A 22643-nucleotide genomic window follows, 5' to 3' on the forward strand; every position below is an offset into this window, starting at 1 on the left:
AGCACATGGCACCCGTCACTCAAGTCTTTATAGAAACAGCGTATGCGTAAGACTCGGGCACATTGCTAATTCACATCAGAATTCACTCTGAGATTCCATTCTCAGTCTTCTCTCCAAGCAAAGGACAGAGGATTCACGCTTCTGTGTCAGCTCTGTCTACACACAGCAGACAACCCCACGGAGCCCTCACCGCACTGGGCAGCCGCGCAGGCCACAGGACTCCTGTTGCTCCTTTTCTTTCCTTTTTCGTTATCTTGTTTTGTCTCTTGTTTTCTAAGTGACTGCCAGACCCACACGATGGTGTTCAGGTCTGGTAAAATCTAAAAGGGAAAACAAAGAAACAAAAAACGAGACACATTAAACGAGGAAGAGAAACAAATGAACGGAACCTACTAAGAAAAGCTCAACAGAGGGGAGGTGTGAGCATATGTGTGTGTGTGTGTGTGTGTGTGTCTGTGTGTCTGTGTGTGTATGTGTGTGTGTCTGTGTGTGTGTGTCTGTGTGTGTGTCTGTGTGTATGTGTGTGTGTGTGTCTGTGTGTGTCTGTGTGTGTGTGTCTGTGTGTGTATGTGTGTGTGTATGTGTGTGTGTATGTGTGTGTGTATATGTGTGTGTCTCTGTGTGTGTGTATGTGTGTCTGTGTGTGTCTGTGTGTGTGTCTGTGTGTATGTGTGTGTGTGTCTGTGTGTGTGTCTATGTGTGTGTGTATGTGTGTGTGTGTCTGTGTGTGTGTGTCTGTGTGTGTATGTGTGTGTGTCTGTGTGTGTATGTGTGTGTGTCTGTGTGTGTGTCTGTGTGTGTGTGTCTGTGTGTGTATGTGTGTGTGTCTGTGTGTGTGTGTATGTGTGTGTCTGTGTGTGTGTGTGTATGTGTGTGTCTGTGTGTGTGTGTGTCTGTGTGTGTGTATGTGTGTGGAAAGAGGGGTGCAGGGTGAGAACAGGCCCACATCCTCTGTGAGCTCTGTTCTGAGGTGTGATTCCCAGAACTGTACACAACAAAAATTTGGTGAAAAAAACAAGTGCTGACAATTAAAACAAACCCCTTAAGACTCATTCACCTGAGCAAGGCCCTGGGAACAAAGAAAGACGTCCTTATGACCGTCTAGGGGGACCTGCCCAGTAAGACTGTGGCTCTTCCAGGGCAGCTGGCCAGTCTGCAGATGACTGGCCTTCCTGAATTACCAGAAAAAGCCAGGGGGAGGAGGGAATAAGAGGGGCTTCCCAGCTACCCGGTGCCTGACTGTGGAACCAGTCCAGCATGCGTGTGCAGTGGTTGGGGGCGGGGAAAGAACACAATAGCTCCTGGTGACACTTAGGCCCCAGGAGCACCCCAACCACTTCACTTCACACCCACCGTCTGTGCTCCCAAGACCGCCTTTACTACCTGCTGTGCTTACCTGGGACACCTGTTAAGGAAAGCCCTGGAAACTTCTCTAGAAACGCCAAGCCTGGCTTCCGTGCCTACCTTACTCAGGGCTTCTCTGAAGAGCTGCATAAAGTCTTCCATCATCGCGGCCGTGTACATGCCGGATGCTTGCCACACCTCTTTATTCAGGCAGTAGTCAAGAGTTTTTAATGCTCTCTTCAAAATGAAGGAAACAAGGGACAAAGCTGTGTGTTTCACTGATTTGCTGTCCAACTGGGAAGAAAAAGAATCAAATCCACAAATGTCTTTAGGCTGCACTGGTGGACACTGCTCTCCCGAGCCCCAGACTTGGATGGCTTTCGCCCCTTCTCAGGTCACCCACAGGGAAGCTGTGTGAGACGGCTGGCCTGTACGCCATGAGAGGAGGTGGCCCAGCGACCCTGCCCTCTTGACCTCCACAGATCTGACTTCAGCAGTTGCCGTGAAGGCGGTTACTAAAGAAAGGGTTGGAGAGTTACTTATTTTTTTCCATTGTCTGTTTTGGTTAAGTCTTCTCTGAAAACCACTCAGCTCATATGGATTATCTGTACCAACAATAGCCAAGCTCTCACCAGATGCCAACCAGCCCCTAAAAAAGCGTTTCACACCAGGTGGAGCAATGACAAGAAAAGGCGTCGGTAGTTTAGTAGGAAAAACCACCCCTAGGCTCGGTAAACAGCCCCTGATCCCAAGCCTCCAACACCCACATTTGCTACTTGTATTCCGAATGACAGCAGGAGAGTCTTCACAATTCTCACTCACTGCAGGGATTGAAGAAGGTTCCAGAACCTGTGCTATTGCCAAAAAGAGGGCAAGACGAGATCCTGGCTAGTCACGTCTGGGCCAGCAGCAGCGAGGCGATCTCCTGGGTGCTCAGGAGATACACACAACCTCAGGCCCCAGCCCAGGCCAACTCGACTGGTCCCAGCTGATTCCTGAGAACAGCCAAGTCTGGAAATACCAGCTGCTGCTGAGATTTATAGATTTACACTCAGATAGAAATGGAAAGTTTTTCTGATGGACTTTTAATTTAATAACTAGGACACCTCATTCCAACATTCCAGGTGGCGGGGTTTCATTTTATATGTATGCTGTACACTACAGCAGCACTACATGAAACATCCGAAACCAATAATGACTTCCGTCCCACAATCACGTCTGAGGCAGGGCCCAAACAAGTGTTCACATGTAAACCTGACGGCCTGGAGCACAAAGTTCAACCAACAGCCCCAGACTCCACCTCCAGACACCTCATTTCCTGTTCTAAAATAAGCTAACTCTTTTCTTTCTGATTCTAAAATGTATGCTATTAAAAATTTTCAGATAACATGTGAAGAATAAAAGAAAAATGTAAAATAACAAAAACAAACCCAAACCCCACAGCCTCGTGACCCCACGGCCCAGGTCCATCTGACTCACAGGACTCACTGGTGGTGCGTCACAGCTCAGGAAGGGTCCGCTGAGCAGGCAGAGCTGTAGCCGCCCCTTGCCAGCTGTGGCTCTGCACAGGACGGCAGAGCTGGCAGGAGAGAAAGCCGTGGCCTCTACCTCGTCCTGTAGCCACTCTGTCTAGGGGATGGAACCCCCTCTCCTAAAGCAACACCATAAGAGAGAGACCCAGGCTGCCTGGAGTCAGATTGAAGGGGAGCATAAATGCAGCTGGCCAGATGAAACTGTTCTTCCCATAGAGACAGCAGCTAACATTCCTTTCAGTTCTACTTTCTTGCAAGCCCTTTGAGTTAAAAGATTTTGTGTCTTCCACAAAATCAATGGGCAAGCTAGCTGGGTCCTAATTTTGGTTCTTATGATTTGGCAACCAGAACAAAAGACCTTTCTGCCTCGTCCCACATAGGCCCCCTTCTCTCTACGCCTCACCCCACTACCCACTCTGAGCACAAAGCCTGGATGGGTATCAAAAACTGCTTAATCCCACTGTGCCATCTAAGGCGTCTCTGCCACTTTACAGTAACTGCCCCATCACCACCAGGCTACCACTCTCAGGCCTCTGCAAACCACCACGGCAGACCCTGGGCCTGCTGTGTTTACACAACAACCCCACCTGCCCAGAAAGATGGGGACTCCACACCCCCGAAAGAAACCCCAGGCCCTGCACCCCTCTGAATACCTGGCCAACCCAGGTAGGTCTTGAGGCAACCTGGATTTAGGAGGGACTAGCAGAGCTTGGACCCACGTGTGCCAGCCACTCACAGCCAATCACCTAAGGCCATGATAAGTCCCTTGGAATGTGGCTTCTGATGGAACTTGGGGACCTTTTATAATAAATAATGATATGAAATTGAAGGATTAATTTTTTTCCATGAACATACCCTCCAAGAATGCCCGAAACAGTTGGTCTTCAAAGTACGTTTCCCAGAAAACTTAACACTAGTCACTTAAACCATTAACGGAAGAGTTGCGAGGCAAATTTCAGTCCTACCCTGTCCCAAAATTCCAAACTAAGGAGACTTCCACGCATGACACTAGGCTGTGGCTGAACACACTTCTCTTCCTCTGATTCCAACATGCCCCCATCTTCAGGCAGGCCTAGAGAGCATGGAGGGATGCAGAGCTCTGAGCTCAGTGCTGGGGGTGCAGTCACCCCACCCCCTGACAGGAATGTGCCTTGGGCGCCAGCGTCCCTTCACCAGGACACAGGGAACACCCTGAAGAACCATTGACAAACCACAACCCAGTCCAGGCCAACACTCAGAATGCTCCCCAGCACTGCCAGCAGGGTGAGTAGGAGAAAGTTCTAGAAGCAGGATGACCACTTACGTTTAGTGCCTGGGTGAACATGATCTTATTGCACACCGGAGGCACGGTGGTTACCATCACCATTGCCAGAAGCCGAGGCAAAGGGATAAACTCTCTGGTTTGAAACGCCCGGGAAATGTCCGGCTGGGCCTCATAGATCTGTGAGGAGGAGAAAAAGACAATGAGCTGGTGCCGGAGACTGCGTTTCAAACCTGAGGCTAACTGTAGGCCCCCAACAGTGCTGCATTCCAAAGAAACAACCATCATGATAAAAGTCGCAGGCTTGCCACAAGGAACAGGGTCCAGAAGACTAACCCCCAAACCCACTTGTTAAGAGACAAGTCAGGTCACGAGACTGGCTGTTACCAGGGAAGTGACCTTAAGCAGAGCTCGGCCTGCGGTCTGGGAGCCTCTTAAAACTGCTGATGACAAATAAGTCAATGCAAGAACAGCCATGTTACTCATCATAATGTGCTTGACAGGCACCTGTCATGTGACCTTTTCAGTGCTTCATGACAACCCTATGGGGTAGGGATATTTTATATTAAATTTAAAAAGTTTACAGAAGCAAAATTAGGCTTCAGTGAGGTTAAGTAATTTCCCTAGGGACACACAGCTAGTGAGCAGAGAAGCAAGGACTCACACCCAGGCTGGCGAACGCCGTGTACTTGCCCCCTCCCCTTCCCCGGGAGAACCACAGCAGTGGCCGGGGGGGCTGGCCACAAGGCTCCCTGCACCAAAATCAAAATCAGGCCAAAGTGCCTCCTTCTCAACCCAACACACACGTGGGGACTGCACGTGTAGGCACTCAGGGAAAAGTAGAGGATACAAGAATGGAAGGTTGTTTTACAGATAAACCCATGCTCAACTTGATGTGCAAGAAAACAATCCCAGGTATTTCAGCAGTAGGCAGGCCATAAACGACAGAGAGAGAGAGAGAGAGACAGACAGACAGACAGAGACAGAGAGAGACAGAGAGAGAGAGACGGGGGGAGAGAGAGAGAGAGAGAGAGAGAGAGAGAGAGAGAGAGAGAGAGAGACAGACAGACAGACAGACAGACAGAGACAGAGAGAGACAGAGAGAGAGAGACGGGGGGAGGAAGAGAGAGAGAGAGAGAGAGAGAGAGAGAGAGAGAGAGAGAGACAGACAGACAGACAGACAGAGACAGAGAGAGACAGAGAGAGAGAGACGGGGGGAGGGGAGGGAGAGAGAGAGAGAGAGAGAGGGAGGGATTAACCGAGCCAGGAAGGACTGCCAAAGGCTTTGTACTAGTACTTCCACTGGTAGATGAGGGGATATTAACATCTATGATGAGAAGGAAATTAATACACATCCACTCCAACCAAGACACCACGATGCCACAGTTTATTTCAAGTTGTTCTAAGTACTTGAAACAGCAATCTTTAAAAACCATCCTACAAGTCAGACATTTCCCTAATTCCGGCCTACCTGCTGACACTTGTTAAGATCTCACTCTATGCAACAGCTGGGTGAAGAAGATGACATTGGCTCAACAGATGCAAAAGGCATGAACCTCCAAGTTCAGCTCAGTGAGCAGCAGAATGTCCCAGTGGATAAAAACACCTAATTTACATGATCTCAAAGGTCCCCTGAAGAACAAGAACGGCTGGAAGAAGTTCTTCACACTGTCGTTTGTCAGAGGTCCCTCTCTGCCCTGCCTGCCCCCACCCTATCTAACAGACTCTGAAATGCCCAGGGCTTTCACCTTCTTTAGAAGTTTGATATTATTTGACCAAGTGGACTTCGCTCTTGGGACAAAGGAAAACGTCACTTCCTTGAAATATTTGTTCAGTAAGTCCGGGCACACTTTGAGGATGTTCACCACAAGTTCCGACACCAGCTCGTCGTCCGCTGCAGTTTTCAAACCCAACAGGAAGTGCAGGAGTGTCAGGTTTCCTCCTCTGTCAGAGAAGCAGAGAGAAGGGTCAGCGGGAAATTGTCACAACACACTGAGAGCTCAGGGTAACAACAGAATCACTCTCGGTAAACACAGTTGGAAACACAGATGACCGGCAAATTTCATTTTGGGTAGACTTCCCCGGTGGCATGAAACAGGGTGTTTTTCTGGCCTGTGGGGTTCCAGTTCTCCATCCAAGGGCTTCAATCTCACTCTTCTACTTCTGACTGGCTGAACAAGTCTCTTCTTTGGTTCTCCACCCCCACCTTTCCTCTGAGTTCCACTTGACTTGTAAAGAAGAGACGCATTCTCCCTATCCACTGGCCACCTACCAGCGAGTGGGCCTAGAAGTCACGGCAGTGTAAAGAAAGGCCCAAATCAGCAGGGAGGGACCCACTCCCCAAATTTCATTTTGAAACTTTACTGACCTCTTTCTTCCAACACACATGAAAAGGTGTGTATGTGAATAAATATGTATGTGCACATACATATCAAAAATACAGAGACTCCATCTCTCGTTTGAAAGGATGAAGGGTTTTTTATATGAAATGCTCAAGAATTGCCACACAGTCCATAGTGCCATAAATTATTTCTAAAAGTCTTTTCACAGATCTTTTACTTCCTCTGTTTCTAGCTTATTTCAAATTCCTATGCCTTCACTTGCCAGCTGAAAGAAGCTAATATAGTGGAAAAAAATCTGTATGAAAATATTCAAAACTTTTCCTAAATGTGGGCAGTTTTCAAGAAAATGATAAAAAGAAGCCAGGAAAACCTATGGACATTAAAACTTGCAGAAAGGAAACAACCAGCCCAGGATCTGCATACCCCAAACCGCAGGCCTCTGGGTTTTACCCGAGAGGCCTTCTAAGAAAAGAGGCCTTTTCATATCTGCTGGACATGTGAAGTCTAAAAAGCAGAAAGCCCTGAGAATTTGCCTCATTGGCATCCATGCTGCTGGTTTCTAGGACCCTCACTGTTTCGTGTTCCCTTATAAACTGACTGAAACTAAGAAGCTATATGACAGCTTCCCATGTATTAAAAATCTTCAAAAAATTAAATTAGAAAATATACTTTTGATCAGAGAGCTATCCTTTTAAAAGCTTAAAATTCTTAATATGAAATTTTCATAAGCAAAACAGTTTATGCTGTCAAATGAATAGAACATTAAATCTACAAAGAGTGCTAACAATTTGCAGACACATACACACACAAGTGCTAGTTCAATCCACAATGTAATAAAATGAATAGCATTTCTATTATGTAGTGTGCATGCAATACTTGCCACACACTGCCCTAAACAGTTACCACTCCCTACCACTCTCTGAGACGGGTATTAATTTTATTTCCATTTTACAGATGAGGTGCTAGAGTCAGAGAGGAACAGTAAGCTGCTCAAGCTCTCAGAGCTCACCCAGAATCTGTTCCCTTAACCTTCACACCAGGGGTCGGCACACTGTAGCCCACTGTCTGTCTCTGTAAATAAAGCTTTATTGGAACAAACAGAATTACACGCACTGGTTTATGGCCACAGCTCCTTCAGTACTACAATGGCAAAACTGAGTGGTCACAGTAGAGACCGTATGGCCAGCCAAGCCTCGAATACTTACCATTTGGCGCTTTAGAGGAAAAGTTCGCCAATCCTTGCCTACCCCATAACACCTTGCTTTCATCAAACACCTACTACGTGCTGGGAACTGCAGAACAGCCTCTGTTCTGATTCTCCCCTATCAAGTAATAAACATGCAAGGTAGTGACAAGTCACAGTCAGAAGCAAGAGCCAGGCAGAAGGATGGTGACAGGAAAGGCCTATTTCAGAAAGGGATGCCAAGGAAAGCCTCCCTGAGTTGGTGACATTGGCGTGGAGACCTGAATGACCTGAATGAGGGAGTGAGACTTACGATGATTGGGGAACCATGTGTTTCCACTTCCTCTAAGCTTTTCCTTAATGTCCCCACAAACAAAATTCCCTTCCCTCCACAAGCACAAACATTTGTCTTTTGCCCACGGCTTCGAAAATTGATGTAAATCACAGCTTATTTAAACAGACCCACACCCCTAAGTTGGTTCAACATGCTCATTTAATGATCATCTGTTTTATGGACCTACTTAAGGGGGAAAAATGTGTGTGATTTAAGCATAGTATTACATTATATTAGACGATAAAAGTCTGCTATTACATTTTAGTAGGAAAACAAGCTTATTCTAACTGACGAGAAAAAGATGTGGCAAGTTAAATCACAATAATCTCAGAATCAAAACAAATCCAAAGTCACAAGCAGGGAGAAAAATTCCCACCGTGTCATATCTTTCTGAAGGAATCAGCTATTTCCTGACTGGTTAAAACTAAATTAAACCATCTATACCCTTATAATAAAATGCCAAGGGGGTAAAAAGTAAGAGTCTTTCACAATGACCAGAAAACATGTCCAATATATTTACTGTCGCATGGAAAAAAGCAAGTTGGTGAACAGCATATCTAACAGTAGGCCATTTGGTTATTAAAAAATAACATGGATATTATAATAATACAACTACAAAGTCTAATCGAATACAATCTAAGCTGTTAGCTTTGGACTATATATGAAATATTATAATTGTGAAATATGAAACAAAATGTATAAACAAAATTGTGAAATCCTAACTGGTGAGCAGCAGTCACTGTGGAGAGGGGGACCTTCCAGCTGTGATGAGGGTGACCCTGGAACCAGTTTTCCTGGGATCAAATCTGAGCTCTGCCACTAACGGGGGAGTGACCTGACCTCTCTGTGCCCATTTCCCTCCTCTGCAAACTGGAATAACAATGGCACCACTTCAGAACTGTTGTGAGGCCCCTCTCAGGGCCTGTCCTCTGTGGGAAAGCAGATGTAAGACCTATTCTCAGAGTCAGCAAACCGAATAGACACACACAGCACCGCCTTGGGTGAGAGATGTAACATCTCCACGACTTAGTCAATGGTTACCCTGACACCTTCTCCCCAAGGGCACATAATGACTACAAGTTCTCTGGGTCTCCAAATGCTACGTTTCTGGTTCTAACCCACTACAATTCCATCACTTAACAGATTTCCACTGGACAGTCATGGATAGATGTGGTGACTTCTGAGAAACACACACCTGGGATTCACAAGGGTGTTACACTTTACCTGCCGAAGGTACCCAAAGACGCATCATAAAAATTAATCCCATGCTTGAGCGAACAGCAAAGATCCATCAGGAAGTGATGAACCAGCTCCCTCACCATGGTTTTCCCTGTGTCTTCAGCAGAAGCCTAAGAGGGTTTTAAAAAATTCAATGAAAATTCCAAGTTCATAAACTTTAGTAATAGCTATAGAATAAAAGTGAAAATATCACAGGCCTAATGATAACTTAGAAAACATTTTCAAGTAAACACCAGGTATCATTTCAAAAAAACAGAAACACCAATCAAAATTTAAAAATATTCATAAGAGGAGCAAGTTTAAATCTGTATTTTTAAACAAGCTTAAGAATGACTTATTTTCTCTTGCCTTTTCCAATAAAATTCCACATTTGGGAGTGTTTTTATTAAGGCCCTGAGGCTTCCTGGTAATAGAGTGTACAAAACATGTTCAAAACAAGAGGACATAAGCAAGTCACGAAGATAAAAGGAAGCGAAATAGTGGGCTCTTGAGAAGTAATTATCATAAAGTTAACAGGAAGTCTGATCCTTCACTACTCTGGCCAAGTCCATGTTCAGAAACACCCTGAGGAATTTCAAAATGAGGAGAATTAAAAGGTATGTTGGCCTTGGGTCAATGGAGCCACTGTTCTAATTTAGCATTTTAGTAACTGCTACAAAATAAATTATACATGTCAGTAGGTGAGGAAATTAGGGTTCCTTAGATGCTTAGGACCCTGAATTAAGAGAACAAGCCTTGGAATTCCAAAAGCTAGATTTAAAAACAATGGAAGAGAGGAAAAGAAGAGGTAAATAAGAGGAGGAAGAGAGCCTGGATCAACCCTGTAATCCCACTGGGCAAGCATTGCAGGGAAAATTAAGATGTCACTCAGATAAAGGGAACCGTTTTCTCATTAAAAAAAAAAAAAAAAAAGTTTAATATCATGATACCTCAGAGGCTAGGAAAAAAAATCTTATTCTAAGAATAAAATTGTAAAACCATATTGAATCTAAGTGGAAAATTAATATTACCACAAGCCAAAAGAAACAGATCAAATGGAGGGACTTTTTAAAGGCAGATGTTACGTTTAGTCTTCAGTCTCCGAGCTGTGAGGATCACACACTAACAGTGAAGCCACATGAAACCCAAACACGACTGTACCTCAGTATTTTCCAGGTTCACATCAACAATCCCATTCCAGCTGTAGAGAGATGCTATATGGTTCAGTAACTGCCCAGTGAAGAAACGCACCTTCTGGGTTTTTGTGATATTTTTATTGTGAACTATCTGAAAACAATAAAACATGAATTTCAAGGAATTCAACTTTTAAAATAGTGTTTACTATTTTTCATCATTACAAAAATAATGTAGGTGTAGGACAAAATATTTGGCCAAAAAAAGGGAAAAAATATGAAAAGAAAAACAAAATCCACCAACATTCCCACCATCCTAGGATATCTACAGTTAACGTCTTGGTGTATTTCCTTTCAGCCTTCCCCAACCCACACAATATACACGTGTATGTATGGGATGGGGGAGTTTACATCTTTGAGATTATATTTTATATGTATATAGTGCCTGCTTTTACTTATGTAGCAAGAACTTTTCCTATATTATTAAAACTTCCTTTAGAACGTCATTGGGAGGGCTGAATATCGTCCTACCCTCTAAGTGACTGTAACTTAATTTTACCATTCCCCAGGTGTGTACACACTCTGGCTGCGACCAGTATCCTTGTACAAAGCCTTCACTGTATCCCTCTCTATGGACTTGGAATTGTGGCACAAGTTCTCAGCTCCACCCAAACCTATCCCTTGAATCTCTGGAGGTTTAGGTACCTCACATGAGTTTCTGAAGCGGTTCTGAGGCTAGCCCCACCCCCACCCCACTCCCAAATCTACAAACATGTTTTTTAAGACTTTTGACACATACTGTCAGGCCTGGTCTTCCAGGGTGTTGTAACACTTCTTCCAGGAAAGTACTTGATTCAAAGCATCTTTCCTAGCACTATATATCATTATTTTAAAGTCAGTGCTAATTTGGTAGGCAAAAAAAAAGCAAAACAACAACAACAAAAACCTGCATCTCATTAATTCATTACTTTAAACCAGGGTTTCTCAACCTCAGCACTACTGACCTTTGGGACCAATGACTGTCCTGCGCATTGTAGGATGTGGAACAGCATTCCTGGTCTCCACCCACCAGATGCTAGTTGCATTTCCCCAGTTCTGACGATCAAATATGTCTCCAGACATTGCCAAATGTGCGATGGGGAGCAAAAGCATCCCCCAGTTGAGAATCAGTGTTTTAAGTATATACTATGCTAATTAGCTGTTTGTGTGTGGATTGTCAGCTCATGGCCTTTTGACAACTTTTTATATTGGAAGGGTCACAGAGTTTTTGTAAGGTGCTTAGGTATTAAAGACAGTGATCCTTTCAGCAAGTTTTAAAATTTCTATTATATGCTTGTAAAAGACAGAATGTGCAAGATGACACAAAACATTTCGTTAGGTGTGTAAATGAAGAACAGGTGTCATTTATAGCTCACAATGACTCCCATGGCTTCCTATGAAAAGGTGACCAGCAGCTTTTCTCCTGCTGTGAGAGGAGGCAGCCCTGCCTCAGCCTAGGTGGCCGCTTCAGGATTGCTTGTCAACACCAAGTTTCTGCTGAAGAAACAGTTTTCCGTTCAACCTATGTAACAACGACCTATGTAACCTAAGATGTTAAAGCTCCAGAGTTCTGTAAAATGCTGGGGAAAATGAATGACAGAAACGCTGATTACCAAACACGTACCTTTGTTTGCAGTGTGGATAACAAAATATTGATGGTAGAAATCCGATCTTCCTTTATGCCTGAGCCAAAAATGCAAGGAATAAATTCTGAAAGTAAAAGTTTCAAAGCATTAAATTCCAGAAAATTCTGAACATGAGAGGAAATGAGAGAACATTACTTCTTAAATGGTATAGCAAACAATGCCATCTACTTTCTTTTTTTTTTTTTAAGTTTTGTCTTTTTTAATTATACAAGTTCAGTGGAAATGACCACTTTCGTGACAAAGGAAATTAAGATCTACAGCTAAAACGATGACAGGACAATTAAGGAAGTTCCGTAGTTATTTAGTTCTGTTTTAGTTTCCATTTCTCACATTAAAAGTAAAATTAATTTGATGCTGACTGTTTGAAAGAGAATGTATGTTATGATTAAAGCTTTCCAAAGTTTCTCTTTGCTTAGACTTGCTCCGAGATGTATTTAAAACGATGGTCATCATTTTGTTGGGTGGTGGTAGAATTTGGGGTCTGTTTGTTTGCTTTCTTTTCACACTTCTAGGTCCCCAGGTAATCAGCCACCGCACACAGCTGGATTCTGTATCATCACTAACAGACTGGTGACGCCAGGCACGGCATCAAAGCAATTACAATTTCACATGCTTAACAGGCACACATAATTTGTATAAAAGCAAATTCATTGTTCTAAAAACAAAGCTTGAAAATACTAGACAAACCAAAAGAATGAAATTTAAAATCAACCATAACTCTACTACCCAGAGGTTAACTTCCAGGTTACCAGTTAACTGCTAACTTTCTGCTGTATCTATGCTGTTATATTTAATTTTTAGTAAAATAGGATCATACAGAACAGTTTTATAACTAAGTTTATACCCACATATATTGTTAAAAAGTCTGATGTCAACAAGTATATTCTGACTTCTTTTTTAACAGGTGCATTCTACCTATGACCAGACCTCAATTTGCTCGGTCGATATCTTGCTGGTGGACAGTTAGCTAATTTTCAGCTAATATGGAAAAACGGCTCCTAACCAAACTTCTAGTCACATCCTTAATTCTTTCCTTAGGATAAATGACCAGACATGGGATGGCTGGATCACACAGTTCAAAAGTGCCTGCGTAATGTCCTACGTCCAGATGGCCTGCACGACACTAGTAGAGGTGCATCTCTGCACACTAACAGTGTAGATGAAGAAGCCCAAAGCATGTCCTTTCATAAAAGGCCGATGGCTGTGACGACACCGGGGAATTCTGAAGAAACTCCGAGCCCTGGGGCAGCAGGACGCCCCACATGGGACCTGCAACAAGCAGGACTGTCCACTGCACCAGGCAGGGTGCCCACCGCCCACGCCCTGCTCTTAGTGGTCCCTGACAGCCATGTTCTGGAGGCAGGCAGGTCTCCCACCCTGGGCGAGGTAGGAGAAGGGCTGGAGCCCGGACCACACTGGACACGCTGACGTTCCTCCTCCTACAGCTCCAGAGCGGCGGCCAGGACACGGACCGCGCCTCATCTGCAGGCTCTGCAGAGCTCACCGAACAACTGCCATGTGCTAAGCACGGCTAGGGCTGTGACTTACCGCCTTACTGAGTCTCCTGATAAAATGCAAGTGGCCATAAAAGATTAAATTATGCCAGCCCTGCTGGAGGGAGACAGCCAACAGGTGACCCAGTTGGAATTCCTTGGAGCGCTATTACTGATATTCTGGTAACACTAGGCAAAGCCACCAAAGTAATTAAACTTTATTTTTTTAAACACTATTACTAAGGAAGGCCAGGTAGCCAGGGCAATGAATCTGTGTATGCTCGGGACCCATAAAAGGCCCTTTGTTCGCACGAGTCTCTGAAGTTTGCATTTATCCTTTGTTGGTACAGCGCTCAGCATTCCAGATAGCGTCACAGGAATACCTCTGTTCGTGCTGACCACGGTATCCAAACCACACTGACCAAAGCTTCGCCACCCACACCCCTTCCGTCTAGTGCACTCGGCAGCGGCAAGGGCTGCAGACTGTTCTGTGTGGTAGATTTTTCCAGTCACAGCCAGGCTTTGTTTCAAGACGGCACGCCTACCTTTCACCTCCAGCACCTGCACCACGGTGCCATCATCACCGGCAATCAGAAAGGAGAGGGCGAACTGGATGTAGGCCAGCCGGACGTCAGGCACACCCTGGGGACAAAGGAGACCACGTGTCACATGTGTGTCCACACACACGCAAGGAAGCAGGAACACAGCACAATGCATGCCCCTCGTGTCCCAATGGCACAAAGGCACTCGACGCTGATGCCATCAGAGGGCTCAAGTCTGAAACCGAGAAACTGATGGGCATCTCTTTATGGAAACAAAGGGTTTCTTCTATGCCCTTCCTGCTCAATCTTCTATGCTACTACTTTCCCATCTCTTTCAAGCTCTTTTTAAATACAAAGTACAGGTAAAATATAGTTATGTCCCCTTCCTCAACTGTAATTCACAAGCATTTTTAGTTTATGGACCACTTTGGTATAAGAGCAGAAGATTCTCAGTCGTCTAGATAACATCTACTCTCACTTGCCAATGAAACAATATATCTACGTTTTTGAAAATCCAGAGGTAAAGACTGGTGCTGCTTTTGATGAGATGCCAATGAGGTGATGTCTGGTTTTTACTAGATATTATAAATTTACTCCAGACACGGAAGCACAGATGCTGTCATATTATAAACCCAGCGTGGCCTTCCCAGGATTGCAATCTGTACTGTCCTACGACTGTCAGCCAAGGCCCAGGACCAGCAGCCAACACTCAGGGGAAGTCACTGGGGCCCTCTGGTCAGTTTTCCCTCCCAGTAACTTTAAGACAAACCCGTGTTTCATCACCCCTCTTTTACACCCACAGGACCTGGACCTCGTCAGCTGTACCAGAACTAGCACAAACGCTTAGATCCTCCACTACTAAAACTGAAAACTTCTCCCTACTTCAGTTATCCCAAAGGCATTTTAATTTGAAAAAAGTTAGTATCACGGAGAATTATCGCCCTGAATTCTGAAAAGATAAAGGAGTCTCAGCCTTCCAGACAGTTCCCCTCCACTTAAGGCAGCAGTACTAGTGGTGGTACCAGTAATGTTTACTGAGCACTTACCATGTGCCAGACATTACGTCAAATGCCACACATCTGTCATCTCATTTACTCCTTATAACAACCTAAGGTAGAGGTGCCTACCACACCCATTTTATAGATGAGGAAACAGAGGCTTTCAAAAACTCACTCAACGTCACATACCTACTAAGTAAGTACTGGCATTGGGATAATAAGAAATAACTGTACAAACACACGGCTTTGCGCTTGACTTTATGTCTGACCACAGGAGAGTTTTTTCTTCTCAGGGCTCCACAGCATTTTCGTTTCACTTTTCTCAAGGTGCAAGGACCATACTTGGCATCACCTACGCCTCTATTTGAGTATAATTAATTCTGTCTCGTTTCGCTGGGTACATGTTTCATCTGACCCGTGCTCTGTAAAATCTGGATGGAGGCCTCGCACATTAGTTCTGTTTATGGAGTCTTTCTCCACCCACGTCACACAGCATTTCGGCAAAATTGGTTAGACTAATGCTGGTTTAGTCCAAATACACTAAAGGCTCTAAGCTCTCCTCTCCGTTCTGGGGACGAACATGAAGAGTCACAATATGGAGTTTGGTACAATGACAACTAAAGTCTTGAAAAGAAGTTGCATTTCCTTAGAGTGTCTGTGATGCCCCAGTGCCTTTACTCACCAATTCAGTGTTTGCAAAACACCAATTACATTCAAGGTGCCACAACCTCAGGCTGAGAGACAATGCGAAAATGCCTCCAATATTGTCCCTGTCCTCAGGAAGCTGAGTAACCACTGCGACCAAGTCTCCAGATGCCTCATGGCTCAAAGAAGTACATCACCTCATTCAAGCTCAGTGACCTTGTACCCTGGTCTATGCACGCCTTGTGATTCAAAAGAATGCTGATAAAATGCTAAAACTTGCCTGGCCAAATTAAATTCAGTTTGATCCTTTCTCAGCGAGTTGGAAAAGTTCCACTAGTTGGGGTTTTTATGTCCCACTGAAATATCAGGAGTCGGGGCCCTGAGTGCTGGTCCCAGTTATCTGACATTCCAGACCTTTTTCTCCTGCTTGGACATAGCAGAGGGGGACTAGATCCTCTGCAGAGGCCCTCCAACAAGGAATTTTGAACTAAAATGGAATTCAGTTCTCACCTCCTGGTATCTGTCCTATATACCCCCGACAACCCAGTTTCAGACTCCTAACACTGTGGGGAAACAAAACCTCCAGACACAGCATCTGCCCCACTCCCAGCAGCGGCCACCATGCATCCCGCTGCCACCTGACCAGACAGTCCCCTGGGGCCCCACCCTCTATCTCAGCAAACTCCATCAAAGGCAAAAGGGCCACATGCCTACTCCTCATTCCTACCCTGTGACTTCACAGGGCTAGTATCCCAGGAAGAAAGTGTCCCGAACTCTACAGCTTGTTCCAAAACACTGTCTAAAATAGACCAAAACATATTTGGTAAAACTGCTCTTCGCACAGGGTTTTTTAACAATGCTTTCTTTGGCTGGATCAAGATATCCATAATCTTCTGTTTACGAGGCTTTAATAATTCCCTCTAAAATGTCAGAAACACTCATTAAACACACACACACACACACACACACACACACACACACACATCTACTAGCTTCTTAAATAACTAAATAGGATGGAAAAAAAATGGGGATTGAGGGCAGAAAACTCAAAGAAGCTAAGAGATTTCAGAAACTGATCCACCAAACACAATGTGGGGTCCTGGTCTGCATGCTGATTTGAACCACAAAGGGTAAAGGCATGTTTGCCATAGTTGGGGGAAAATGAGACTGAACTGGGCATTAGATGATACTGAGAAATTATTAATGGTGTTAGGTACGATGATGGTACAGTGCTTTTGTTTTTTAAAAGGTCATTTTCTGTAAGAAATACACACTGAAATATTTATGGTGAAATATGATTCACGTGGGGGATTTGCTGTACTACTCTGCCTCAAAGCAAACCAAAAGGTGGGAGAGGTGACAGTGCCTGATGTAGGATGACAGGTACATGGGGACTCATTGTGCTGCTCTCTATTTTTGAATATCCCCGTCATTTCCTATATGAAAAAAAAAATTTTTTTAATGTCTAGAAACCATTGCCTACAAAACACAATTTACAACACCTGATGTAGAATAAACTAAAGAAATTAAAAACATTTTCATCTTGATCATACGTCCCACTTTACAGATCAAGGAGGTGTAAAACAGCTTGCTGAGACTCTGAGATGCAGCAGCCTGTGTGCAGCCTTGCAGCCAGGGTTCAAGCAAGGAAATTGGGAAGGGAATCCCAGCTGTGCTTTCCCACGTGTGTCTCGGTGGGTGGCCTGGGTACTGACATTTTACTTAGATGGCTGGTCTGGTTGAGGTAAAAAAAAGACAGGGTGGGAGGGGAAAGGGAATCTAATGGATAATTATTACCAGGCTCACTGCCAGGTAGAACCAAAGAACCATGATATTTGCCCTAATGTGCAAAGAGCACACAAATTCTTTTTACTAGAAATGCATTTAAACGTCAGGAGCCATGACTTATCAAATGGAATTTGCTAACACTTTAATAAAGCATAGTGTCCTTGATACTTACCCTCAGAGAACACCTTATTCGCAATTCCAGGAAAACTCTCAACACTGAACCAACCTCACAGAGCCGTAAAAGTCACCTTGTTGTTAATATGCTTCAACCTCAGTCTATGTTACCTGGCACTGGATAAACTCTTAGTTCTCAGGGAGAGTTAGAGAACAAGGCCACATATGGGCGCAGGAGTAAATCATTCTAATGTGGTTCTCCATTCCGGCAGACAGGGTTTGATACGGGTCTGTTCTTTGCGCCCAGGAAGGGGTGTGGAGAGCTGGGCCATGGCTGTTCATGGCACTGAAGTGTCAGTGGAGAGAGCTGATCTAACGGAAGGTAAGAGGCGCTGAGACACCCTTAGGCCCTCTCTCCAGCTTATGAGTCCAGCTTATGAGTCCTCAAACTTGTGCTTCCTCCCCAATAACCTTTCTAAACCCAAGTGCAACTTCTAGACCCCCCAGGGAACTTTTCTTTTATACAGCTCTCCTGAAATCAACCATTCACACTTCCGTGCTCTTTGGTACAATCCAGCCCATACTCATTATAAGACTTATAATTGGGAGATACAAGAAATATATTAAGAAACCATAAATGTCCTCTTTGATGATGTCATTGGCTTAGACTTCCAAGGGTTTTCTCCGAAGTGGACAGAATATGAACAGGAGGACTAAGTCCACGCCATGAGGCTCATGGGGATTATTTCATTTGCTCAGTGAAGACGCTCACAAGCTCAGTTATCCCCACAGGCCAGAAAGGCACTGTGACACTGAGCCCCAGAGAAGCTGGCCTCCGATGTCCCTGTCATTCAGGCTCGGCCATGCCTCGGCCACTACTGCTGGCCAGAGGTAAGGCCTTCCTTCCTCCCAGGCTCCAGTGCAGCCAAGGCACAGTTCTCCCCACAATGGTCTCCTACTGCATCTATGTGAGGACCAAGGCTGGAGAAAGGAGGACAAGCCAACCACTGCGGCTCCAAGTGGAAAGGAAACACAGGAGATGCAAGATGCTCAGGGCTCCTCACCTTAGAATCCCTCTTGGTCACCAGCGTGTACAAGGTTTTCTTATGCAAATCAAAATGGCTGCAGACATCCCTGGCGGCCTCAGGACCCTGGGTCACCATGGCGGCCATCAGGTTCAGGCAGGCTCGAGCCATCCTGCATAGGCACAATGGGGAAATGAGGCATGTCAGGAACAACAGAAGCACAAGCCACCTGCACACCCAGTTGTGGTTTGCCATCCCCAAACCAGCAAAAGGAAGGAAGAAGACATGCTCTTTAAAAAAAAAAAAAAAAAAGTCATTAACAAAAACTTCAATTGAAGCCAAAACAAAACAATAAAATGAGTCTAAAGAGGATCCAAGAATACAAAATGCAAGTTACGAAGAAGCCGGCCATCTCTGTGTCCAGTCAACCATCCTGTAAGTGGAAGCCGCACCCACCCTGCCTTTGCAGGGCACAGAGCACTCCTCTGTAGTGGGCATCTCCAAAAGCGAGCCTGTGGCTGCCTTTCCATTCTGCAGGCACCCAGAACCCGTGGTTTACTGAGTAGCTACTATGTTCTAGGCACTCTTCCAGGTGCTGGAAAGACAGCATTTTATGGCAGCCAAGTCCCACACCTGCATGCACCTTGCATTCTAGTGGAAGGAGAGAGATAGTCAACAGATCGATAGAGAAAATTACGTCAAATGTGTAGCTGTACAAATAGACATTTCCCTCTACAAGCTAAAGGGACAGAAAGTGACAGTGGACACAGGATGGTCAAAAAAGGCTTCCTTGAGAGGACACTTCTGCAAAGCCCTGAGGGCAGAAAGGGAGGGAGTGCGTGATGACCTTTGAGAAGGGCCGCTGGGGCAGAAGGATGCCGGGAGCGTTGCCAGGACAGCAAGGAGAGCAATGCAAGAGTGAGAGGCACTTGTGGTAGGAGTCAGCGACAGTAAGGAGCCAGTCAACAAAGAAGAGGCAGAGCCATGGTCACGGAAACCATGCAGCTCTACTTTGGGAATGGAGGCAAGGTCAAATGCACTTGTGGAGAGCAGAGCGCAGACCAAGCCCAAGGCTAGTCTGGCCACGTATGTAAAGTTGGGCAACTTACTTGTAACCCGAGGCATACAGGGACTCACAGATGAGCTTCATGTGGTTATTCAGCAGCTTTTTCACGATGTTGGTTCCCACAACATGAAAATGGGAAAGATCACTTGCCGTCCGTAACAATATGGCCTCAAAAACTTGAAATATTAATAGCATCTGCAAAGAGAGAATCGAAATGCTTATGAAGCATCTCCTTTCTTTTCCCCCTCTACATATCTGCTCCTCTGGTCTTAGCCACAGTCACTTGCAGGTTTAAAACCTTCAACTCCCAGGATGAGGCCGCCCGACATCCTGGGCCAAACACAGGAAGGTGGCAGCTTAGCAGGCTGCCCTGCAAGGCTCCTGGCTCTGGAATTAGTCTTGCTTCCATAGTCTAGTTAAATAGAGAATGCTTGCTTACAACTACACAAATGGAAAAGAGAAATTTCTACTTACGATTGGGCCTCATTGCCCAATCAGGGATATTCAGGTCTGTAGCTTTACAGCAATAACCCTAAGATTTCAATAGGTTCCAAATATCCCCAAGTTTGAACCTCTTTTGAACAAAAAGACTCAATATGCATCTGAATCTGTGAGACACAATTTTTACCTATTTTCCATTTGTTAGAACGAACCATGTCAAAACCTAGTGCATGCAGATTAAGAATCTACGATCCTTCTTTCTGGTATTATTTACCGATAAGAAGTTAATGCTTTCCACTTAAACGCTTCCAAAGGTCATGATGCAAAAATGAATGTATGCCGATAACACGGGGCCAAAGCACTGTTTTCTGTAGAAAGCTGGCAACGTCTTGGAAAATTATATCACATTTGTCTTCATCGAGCTTAATATATAGCAGCATTCGCTTTTTCTTCTCTGCATCAAACCAGATGAGGAATAACATACCTCACTTTCAGGTCGCTTCTCCCCACTCAGGAGCTGGAAAATCTCTGCACACTCCACAGAAATCTTAATGTACCCTTCCACAACATCATACACATCTTCTCGCGGTAGCTTCTTGGCAGCAGAGACAAACGCTTCCAAGGCTGAAACAGAGTTATGTTCAAATGTTAACAAGGACAATCTCCCACAATCACAGCCACTACTGTTACCGAGGGAGGCATCTGGCAGGAACACCCAAGTGATTGGCATTGCCACTTGATGAGATGGAAAACACAACAGCAATATGAAGACAGGGAGACCGAAAGTTGTGACACTGCCTTTTCTCTATCGCCAGTGAAGTCATGGGCCACAATGTTCAAAGGAACTGGTTTAGAGCAGAACCCTCCTTGATCCAAGGATCCTCCCTGATCAAGGAAGGACATTGATCCACACTCCAGAGCGCCCTCTGGGTCTTTGCAATCTAACCCTGCAGCTCTCTTCTCCCCACCCCGACATGAAAGGGGGTATAATCAGAGAGTATATATAGAAAATGTGGTATATTTATATAGAGATACATATACAATGGAGTATTATTCACCCTTAAAAAAGAAAGATATGCTACCTTTTGCGATGTGTGTGGACCCTGGGGGTATTAAGTGAAATAAGTCAGACATAGAAAGACAAATATTGCACGTTCTCACTTTGTGGAATCTAAAAAAGCTGAACTCATAGAACCAGAGAATAGAATGGAGGTTGCCAGGAGCTGGGGGAAATGGGGAGATGTTGGTCAAACTTCCAACTATAAGATGAGTAAATTCTGGGGATCTAATGTACAACATGGTGATTCTAGTTAAGAGTACTGTAGTATATACTTGAAAGTTATTAAGAGAGTAGATCTCAAATGCAATCACCAAAAAAAATGGTAATTATGTGAGGGGATGGTGGTGTTAACTAACTTTATTTTGGCCATTTCACAATATATACATGTATCAAATCATCGCAATTACACCTTAAACTTACATGGTTTATGTCAATAATACCTCAGTAAAGCTGAAAACAACAACAACACCTTCCCTAATGCCTGCATGAAAACAAACCCCCTAACATCTATCAGTTCCACTTCCTTGTGAGTGGATCCTATCACAGGAATTGATGAGAAAGTATCAAAAGGGAGAGATAATCCAAAAATAGAGATCAGATTCAAACACGAATCCAACACAGCCTCACAGGAGATTCACTTTCACTCATTGCCACATCTTCCAACTACTTCACCGACATATATCCATCGCCTGTCAACCGGGCTCCATCCAAAACCTGTTTACATGCAGCACCTGAATATCATGAAGCTCTCCAAGCTAAACCATGAATATGTATACAGATGCAATCTTTTAAACAAACATGCTCTTTTTCTGCCAGGGAGGTTCCTGTCCCTGTCCCTGCTCCATCCTACAACTCTACTGAAAAGCCACTTCCTCCAGGAGCCTTCTTTGATTTCCCAGATTAGACACAGGCCTGCAAGCACCAGATTTTATTGATTGACATCTGCCTTCCCCACCTGACTATTCCTAAACTGCACAATGGCAGGGCCTGGGTTTGATTATTACTCACTGTTTTATCTCTACTCTAGTAATAATAGCCCCTAACAAATAATGAACAAATAAATGAATGAATGACACGTGTAATTGCGCTAAAGCAGGTATCATCTTCCCAGCACTGGCTAGCAGGTGGAGGTGTCAAACATTTAAAAACAAAATCTGAAAAAAAAAAAAAAACCCCAAAACAAAAAAAACAACAAACCACAAAAGAAATCTATGGGAGACAGACTGGAAACTGAGGATATGCTGGCCATTAACTTAAAAATTCCTTTAACCTGGGAGAAACACTGTCAAGTTTTATTTTGACCCAGTACCAGTGTTTCCACAGACTAGGATATTCAATTTGGGTTTTTTTTCTTAAAACCTATATAATTTCTAATGGATTACATGGCATTGTGAAGGGTGGTCACACTTTTCAACACGTGAAATGATAGGATCTGCTCC

The 22643-nt window shown here is 44.5% G+C and overlaps 1 protein-coding gene across 2 annotated transcripts in view; it reads right to left on the reverse strand.

The window, feature by feature from the left end:
* Window positions 1-22643, reverse strand: part of URB1 (URB1 ribosome biogenesis homolog) — a 66891-nt gene that overhangs the window by 42974 nt on the left and 1274 nt on the right. For both annotated transcript variants that reach the window (XM_081027591.1, XM_081027590.1), the window contains exons 2-12: window positions 20629-20768; window positions 19747-19898; window positions 18677-18809; window positions 14071-14167; window positions 12011-12096; window positions 10376-10501; window positions 9221-9345; window positions 5886-6081; window positions 4180-4317; window positions 1465-1638; window positions 191-320 (exon numbers count right to left, since the gene is read on the reverse strand). In XM_081027591.1, the coding sequence (XP_080883717.1) occupies window positions 191-320; window positions 1465-1638; window positions 4180-4317; window positions 5886-6081; window positions 9221-9345; window positions 10376-10501; window positions 12011-12096; window positions 14071-14167; window positions 18677-18809; window positions 19747-19898; window positions 20629-20768 (1497 nt within the window). The remainder of the gene's footprint in view (window positions 1-190; window positions 321-1464; window positions 1639-4179; window positions 4318-5885; window positions 6082-9220; window positions 9346-10375; window positions 10502-12010; window positions 12097-14070; window positions 14168-18676; window positions 18810-19746; window positions 19899-20628; window positions 20769-22643) is intronic.

Source organism: Rhinolophus hipposideros (assembly GCF_964194185.1).
Source record: "Rhinolophus hipposideros genome assembly, chromosome: 2".
NCBI lineage: Eukaryota > Metazoa > Chordata > Mammalia > Chiroptera > Rhinolophidae > Rhinolophus > Rhinolophus hipposideros.